This window comes from Triticum aestivum, chromosome 6D, assembly GCF_018294505.1.
Source record: "Triticum aestivum cultivar Chinese Spring chromosome 6D, IWGSC CS RefSeq v2.1, whole genome shotgun sequence".
NCBI lineage: Eukaryota > Viridiplantae > Streptophyta > Magnoliopsida > Poales > Poaceae > Triticum > Triticum aestivum.
Window position 1 is genome coordinate 6,787,612 of NC_057811.1, and position 8,589 is coordinate 6,796,200.

At 45.4% G+C, this 8,589-nt stretch overlaps 1 protein-coding gene across 1 annotated transcript; it reads right to left on the reverse strand.

The window, feature by feature from the left end:
• Positions 1-6,658: 6,658 nt before the first annotated feature.
• LOC123140711 (extradiol ring-cleavage dioxygenase) lies at positions 6,659-8,074 on the reverse strand. The gene is made up of 2 exons (XM_044559999.1): positions 7,783-8,074; positions 6,659-7,432 (listed from the first exon to the last, which is right to left on the reverse strand). The coding sequence occupies exons 1-2, from the start codon at positions 8,020-8,022 to the stop codon at positions 6,797-6,799; spliced, it is 876 nt and encodes a 291-aa protein (XP_044415934.1). The 5' UTR covers positions 8,023-8,074; the 3' UTR covers positions 6,659-6,796.
• Positions 8,075-8,589: the final 515 nt, after the last annotated feature.

Consider the following 8,589-nt stretch of genomic DNA (forward strand, 5'->3'; position numbering starts at 1 on the left):
AATAAAATTGCATATAAAGTATATATAATTTATAATATAATACCATGAAACAATAAAAAATTATAGATATGTCAAAGACGAATCAGCATCCCCAATCTTAATTCCTGCTCGTCCATGAGGAGGTAAATGATAAAACAAAGATAAATTTTTATGTTGAATGCTACCAACATGTTTATCATGTAATCTTTTATGATATGAGTATTGAGAAACGATGAAGTAATTGATATCAACATAATAATGTCCATGAATAAAGAACATAAATCACCAGAAGTCCTGCAATAAATCCAGGAAATGTGAGCACCAATGTCAAGTCTGGAAGTCGAACTCTGGTGGGCAGGGGATACCACTGTACTCCTAACCATCCAACCACAAGTTGCTTCACATGCTGCAAGTTTAAACGTTAGTAGCATTCGTTCGCTCGGTACACGCTGCTAACTCTTCATGTATGTATAATTTTTTATACATGTTGTCTTATTATTATATCATATCAAAATTAGTGCTATCTGCATGATCGATAACATACATATATGAAGAAGTACTGCTTGCATATCTGGAGTACATGCATAATATCCAGAAACAATTAAATCAAATAGTACTAGAACTAAAAGAAGTACATAACTGGAAATTGCTACTCTAGATAATGCCTAAGCGAAAAATATCATCAGTGCAATGGATGCTACCAGAAGAAATTTTGCTACTGATCTAGCTGGGAGTACGAAACAAATCATTACAGCAATGAGGAGTGCATATCGAAACTTCTCTATCTTGGCTCGCATTTCGTTGTTTTGGGTGTGCATGACATTAATTTATATTTGCTGCTCATCCATCTTGACTTGCTCCTCATCCATCTTCACTTGTATCTCTCGTTTGTCTGTCAAAGCGTCATCCAATCGGGCTCCGAGTGATCAAGTGCGGTACTTGACCAAATTGTTTACATAAGCATTAAGTGATCGGGCCATATCCACGTGTAGCAAGAGTACATACTTAATGCCATGAAAAACTAGAGTTACATGCCAAATATCTAATTAATTAATTAAGAGAAAAGGATGTTTTGTTGCACATACTTCAGTTCCCTTGCAAGCACACATGATGTATTCTCGAGTTGTGTTTCCTTTTGTGTATGAGGTTTTCTTCATTACAGGGCTTTTGCAGCCGTAAAAGAGCACATGTTGACAGCCCGGATCAAGGTCAGCTTCGCTGCCGGTGATGTACAAAGTGCCACCGGATCTGACAGATAGCATGCCGTTGCGACGCGATGATATGTCTGACACATCCAACAACAACGAAGAGCTCAAGGTGGGCACCTCGTGTTGATAGAAGAAAAGTACAAGGGGAAGATCGAGGAGAAATAGATCTATTAATGAAAATGTGAGGGGTGGGGTAGATGTAATAGTGATTTATGTAGATTGTGGGGAGAAAGAAATAAACACAGAGAGAGGGGGTGAATATCTGAATGAAGGGGGTTGGAGGAAGAAGACGGAATGAAAGGACAAAAGAAGGGGTGATCAATTATTGGGTGCAAACGTTAGCAGCCTGTAGGGCAAGTGCACGATGCTAGTTTGTACCTGCTAGCAGCATCCAGGACAACTAATAGCCGCTAGCTTGTAAGAGTCACATGTCTGTCAGTGCTCAGTCCGTCAGACATCCAAGTAGCAGCATTATGTCAGACACCACACGTTGCTATAGAGGGTGAAACTGGCAGCGTCTGGAGATCAACCTGCACGCTTCTAGTTATTTGTGGCACAACAACTAATTTCATGAACCAACCTGGCAGCGTTTCTTTTGTACGAACGCCGCTACTGTCTTCACGTCTGTAGCATACTATTTGTTTTTGGACACCGCTGGTAGTTAGTGAAGTTAGCGGCAACTTCCTATTTCTGGGGAATGCTGCTAGTAGTAAAATCCTATAAGGGCATCTTCAATGCAAAGAGGCTTGTATAGGCGCTTAGGAGAAAAAAGAAAATCCTTTTTTGTTTAACGCCTGCAATAGAGCCTCTGCCTCCAACGCTCGAGCGCTACAGGACTAAAAAAAAGGAAACGGCAGCTGCACTAGTGCCTGTTGTGTACAACGCGGAGGCAATTAAAGCGCCCATACGAACAACGGAAAAAAGAACTGCTTGTACGTTGAGGGTGGAGATGTCTTAGGGCATGTCCAATGCCTGGCCGCTTGCACGAGCGCTTAGGAAAATAAAAGAAAAGTTAAATCACGTAGCAGCGGCTGTAGCATCCAATCCTCCAACGCTAATGACAAGGCTAGGCGCTTAATATGGCACACTTCCAGTCCTAGCGCAGAAGGAAAAGAGGTCTAGCGCCCGGCGCGAGAAGTTGCGTCGACGCAAGCGTGAATCCTGGGCTTAGCTGGGAACAGAAAAAAGGGCTGGGATTTGGGGCACAACGGCTGGGGATTTGACCCTAGCGCCCGGGCTAAGCGCCTCCATTGTAGGTGCCCTTAGCGCCTCGGTTAGCACCCGCCTCCTGCTAAATCTGTACTAGAGAAGAGTCTCACACAGGCGTCGGGCGACAACTCTTGCATCGACGCAAAGAGAAATCCCAGGATCGAACGGGAATCGAGCATAACGGCTGGGAAGTCTATCCTCGCGCCCCCTGATAGCGCCCGCGTTGTAGATGCCCTAAGGGGTTCCTGCACTATTGTTTGAATTAATGTGTATTATATTTTATCTTTACTTAAGCAGCACCTACTTTTATATTTATGTTTTGTGTTATCTTGCAAAGATACCTCTTTATACCAATAAGTTTTATTTCTTGTTTCTAGATAAAACAAACACTCAGTGTACCTAGGGTTGTATCAGTGGCAGATAGGACCTGAGAGAATATTGATCATACCTTTAGCTCCTTTCCGGGTTCGACGCTCCACACTTTCCACTTCCATCATTGAAAATTGCTACGACAATTCCGTGCATGTGGGGATTATCAAGATCGAGAGGCATCGGCACGGCTGGGAACAACAGAGGAGGCAACGCGGTGGCGGTCCATCAACGAAGGAGAGCCCTTTCCCGTGTTCTGGCACTCGGCATAGGAAGACCAACTGTTAGCTAGTCAACGACACATTACACGCTAGCCCACCTGTCATATAATGCTAAGTTTTGCTCCAAGGTAATTCTACATAGTTGTGGCCCTTGGAATTTCGTAATAAAAAAAGAAAAATAGAAAAGTTTGCCGAATTTTGGTTAACAGAAACACGGCAAACATAGACCACCGCCACGGCTCCACTGCTTGCTCGTCCGTGGGGCCCACCTGCCAGACTTTGCCGCATTTTAATATGGAGGAACTTTGTGAACTTGAGGGATTGTCAAGTTTCTTTTGTTCTCTGACCCTTTTTCGCATGTACTAGGCAAAATATCAAGTTTTGGCAAACTGCCAAGTGAATGTTTATAACAAACTTTGTAGATACATAAGTTTGCCGAGATCCCGATGGAGTGAACTCAACGCAAAACCTGATTCTAGTAGTGTCTACATCTAGACTACCTAAAAAAGACATAACGACCCCATTTCGCTCAACCTTCATCTGCCTCCATCCCACACTTAGCACACCAAGAAAAATTGGAGGAAAATCGGCCCGCTACAACCACTCACGCATGTTCGTCCTCACCTCTACTCCCTCTATACACTGGATTTATTTCAATGAGGTTAATCAAAGTATTTGTTTTTTAGAGGAGAGAGGGGTTGATGGAGGATGAGGAATTAATTAACGGTAAATAGAATCGACAATACCATCTAATGTCTATAAGTATTCTAAAGATACTAGAGGATTCCCCGCGCGTTGCTGCGGGAATTGGTTGATGAAATTTGGATTAATATAAATGAGAACCAAAATTAAAAATACATATAACTTGTTATATTTGATTATGTATAGTTGTAACAATATTTATTGAAAGAGGTAGAGTAATTAAATGGAAAACAACATGTTGAATGTTATGGTGTGTCATTTCACATGCATGATTGCATGTTCAGGTGAGCCTTATCCCATTGACAATTGTATGATGAGATGGCATGTTCTCATGATATATAGGCTATTTGGCATGAAGACAATATAACCTTTGTACTATAAAAGCGAGATGAGATGAATTGTACAAAAAATAATGTCCTATGCACATATTAGGGAATACATCACCTGAGAGTGTGTTCTGCAGCACCGGGGGATGAAAGACTTTCCATTGGCCCTGATAGACACACACAGTAGGCATAACAAAGAAGGAACGCTAGAAGAGTACATCAGTATGAAAATAACAAAAGCTGTAACCTTGCATGGGTCATAGAGAAGATTTCTTTTGCTTAGGAAGAGTGCGTCAGATATTTATGCAACATTTGAAAGTTGAAATCGACCGGAGCAGCAAAGCACACCTGCAATACATGAATCTAGCCACAGAGAAAAGCATGAGCACCCACGTGCTTTTGTTTGAACATCCGAACTTCCGAAGGCTTGATAAAAAATTGAAAGGCAACCGTGGTGTAGACAAAAAGATAGAAACAGAATAATTAGTGGCATCGAAGCAATCTCTATGCATTGTAAATTTAATCTGCACTGGTCAGGTTGTGTTATTGATCAAGAAAAGGGTTCGACATTGAAAGATATACTACCTCCATTCCGAAATATAAGACATTTAGGATATTTTAATATGGACTACACACGGACTGAAATGAACAATTTCTTATAATTCGGAACGGAGGATGTAACTGATTAGAAGATAGAAAAACTCCCTACTCCAACATTAGTTTCTTGCGTACACTTATCAAGACACACATGTTAATATCTCTTGTTTGCAACCCATACCTCATATGTCCTGCAAGCAAATCAGTGGTAGGAACGACACACCAGACCACATAAGCAATTCGGGCATACCTGATATAGTCTAATGTCCTGAGAAGACTTTCCACTGCTTTGACTCGAATCTATATACATACAGATAACAGGAGTAATATAATATCACACGACTAATTTTCAGTTGTAGCATTTTACATGCCTGGATTTCCTTGAAGTGCCTCCAATCTGTGATGTCAGTGATTAGTCATGTCCTGACATTCGTTTTGTTGCCGCTAAGTCTGAGTGGTGCTTGGTCTCGATTTATTTTTCTTGCACCGGCTTCGCTTCTTGGTGTCTACCTGAGAATCTGTCTTTTGTGTCGTTCCTATCAATGAATTCAGGGATCGAACTGTGGCATCAGAAGACCATTATAACAAAATCAGCCTACTGAATATAGACATGACATAAAGAATCAATAGGTAGACGACGACATGCATTAGGGGGAAATCTATATTGACCTTATTTGGTGAGCCGTCGGCGCCGGCAAGGGCTGGAGATTAGTTCCGTCCAGCACACAGGTACTACAAGGCGATGAGAGTGGATGACACAGGGCAGCAAATCTGTCCAGTCGGGCGAAAACCTGCTAAATCAGAAACTGAAAGAAACTCATCGAGCTTTTGTAGAATGGGGAGGGGATTCAGAACGGAGGGCACTGCTTACCAGGCTCCCAGCTATGGTGGAGGTGACAGGAACAACACAACTGAGGAGGAGTATGGCTTACTGGTGGTGATTCTGGTCAGAGCACGGGCACTGGCTCCCAACTAGTGTGGAGACAGCGGGGACGACGCAGGTGTACAACTTTAAGGGCAGCGAAGGTGTTGGGATTGTTCCATCAGTTACTGCAGTTTGGAGGAGACGAAGAGGAATGGAATTCATCAATGTGATGCGTGAGACAGGAGAAACACACAGATAGTGTAGGAGACCAAGAGGAATCTAATGGAGGAAATGAATAGACGGTGGTGCTTGGAAGGCGAGACAACGACGTGGAGGGAAGGTAATGAGATTTTCTTTCCGTCGCTCGGCAGAACAAAAAGGAAAATTAAATAGGAAAAGGTATGATGACGAAGCTTGGCTGCATGACATGGACCAATCAGAAGCTTGCTGATGTGTCTAGCTTGCATGTGTAGAGAAATAGGTTAGTGGGGATCATCTATTTAGTTATTATAGATTTGTTAGACATGATTGATGTTAAACCGTTATAATGTGGAGGCAACACACAAACATTTTGTTGGGACAAACCCTCCGGCGACACGAACGCCGGACGAACCCCTCTCTCTCTTTCACCAGCTCGAACAGAGGTAGAAGAAGGAGCACAGCACACTGGATTTTTCAGGCGACGAACGCCATGCCGCACAAACGGCGCCATGCCGACGAACGGCGCCTCGGCCGCACGCACGACCTATTCTTTTTTTACTCAGCTCAAACTGTGGCTCACACCACGTACAAGGAGGGGCTTTTTATTCCCGATGCATATCACCTGGCCGGCAACTAACTCACGCACACACGTAGTAATCCAGCCACCACTATAGCTGGCTAACAAGCTAACAAACTGGACGCCTCAGATCGCTAACCACCTGGATATGGGCCGGCTTTGTAGCCCTCGGCTGCTCACGCACGCACGCACCGCCTGAGGACTCGCCAGCGCGTGCGATCCGCTCGCCAACGGCCGCAGCCCTAGTGCCCTACATGGTGGACTCAGGTGCACATACACCATCACGACACACATACGCACGCTAGCCTAACAAATCTGGAGTCTAACCAACCTACGTGCATGACACACACGACCTAATCAACTGACTCAATCATGATTATCCTAACACATTTTACTAGTATATGTAGTATTCGAGTGAATTCATGCATAATTTTATTAAAACATGTTTTTTTTCTTCATAAACTCCGTCACATGCGGAAATTATTTCTGCCTCTGCCACTGTTCCAACAGACTGCACTTCCCCATTTGCTGTGTGTGGGGATTTAATCGCATACAAGAGCAGGGGTAGCGCCGTCACACGGTGGCTCCATCAGTGTATCTTGCTGCTTGGTGGTGAACCGGTAGGAAGCGTAGGAGAGCGTGGCGTTGGACCAGCTGCGGTGGATGAGCTCCGCCTTGGCCTCCGGCCCGGCCGCACCGAGCGCGACGTGCAGCGGGTAGAAGTGGTCTGGTCGCGGGTGCGCCAACTTGGCGAACGGCGCCCTCTCCTCGTACCGCTTGACGTCGTCGTGCCGTCCGTTGAGTAAAGACTCTCTGAGCCAGGCGTCGAACTCGGCCGCCCACTCCGGCACGGGCTCGCCGCTGGTGGGCGCGAACGTCCGCAGGATACGGCGCAGGTTGTGCGTGGCGCTGCCGGAGCCGACGATGAGCACGCCGTCATCCCGGAGCGGCGCCAGCGCCCTGCCCAGGTCGTAGTGGTACGTGCCGTCGCGGTCCGTCTGCACCGAGAGCTGGCACACCGGGATGTTGGCCTCCGGGTACATGAGCATCAGTGGCACCCACGCGCCATGGTCGAGCCCGCGGCCGTGGTCCTCGCTCACCGGCCCGAACCCGGCGTCTTCCAGGAGCTTCTTGGTCATCATGCCCACGTCCGGCGCGCCCGGCGCAGGGTACGTCAGCTACATATGTGCATAGGGGCAATGTCACTTTAATCTGTATTCATATACTCCCTTCCTCTAGAATTATTTGTCGCATAAATGAATGTATCTAAAGCTAAAATACGTCTAGATACATCTATTTCTTCGACAAATATTTAAAAAAAAAGTACTACTATAGACAGGGATATAGAATTACTCCCTCCATTCCTAAATACTTGTCTTTTTAGACATTTCAACAAGTGACTACATACGGAGTAAAATGAGTGAATCTATACTCTAAAATATGTCTACATACATCCGTATGCGATAGTCATTTGAAATGCCTAGAAAGACAAGTATTTAGAAACGGAGGGAGTATGAATTAAGGCGACCTTGTACATCTGCTCGGGGAAGCCGTAGAAGTCATAGATGGTGTCGTTGGTGCCGCGGATGACGTTGACGGACGGGGTGTCCGTCTCCCAGTGGCCGGACACGATGAGGATGGCGCGTGGCGGCTGCGGTCCGGCGAGACCGGCCGACTCCCACGACTTGAGGAAGTGGCGCGCCGGCAGCGAGTCGTCGATGGAGAGCGTGGGCGAGCCGTGGGAGATGTAGAACGTGTCCATGGCCATCGTCAAGGATCGATGATCCTGCGTTCCTTCCCATGCTCCCGACCTGCTGTTTAAATAATCTCGTTGCCGTTGTAACGCACACCATCGCCCAAGCGCACAGCTGAACGGTGCTACCTCGGCGGTTTGGGGCCTGGTTTGGTGGCCAGAACTTGTCCGGCGTGCTGGGTTGGTCTGTGGTCAAGCTCCTTCTTGTGCCAACATGGGCCTAGGGATGCCTGGTGCTATCAGACCTTTGGTAGAGGCCACCGTTGCTTTAAAGGAATAATGTTTCGTACGGTGGCTATGTAAACCTTTGATTCAAAGGAATCTAGCAAAGGAAAAATAATCTCAGTTTCAGAGGAAAAACACAAGAATTTGATAACCCACTTAGACCTTTCTCTTAATTTTTTATGCACGAAGAACGAGAATGAGATCCTTAGTGCCACAATAAGGCCTCCTTTATTTTAAACGAAAAGTGAAGGAAACACATAAGAACAGAATTTTTCCTTATGGTGGCACAGTTCAAGGCTTTGCTTCAAAGACATGTAACAAAGAAAAAATGGAGGAAACTTTTCCTTTCGTCACAAT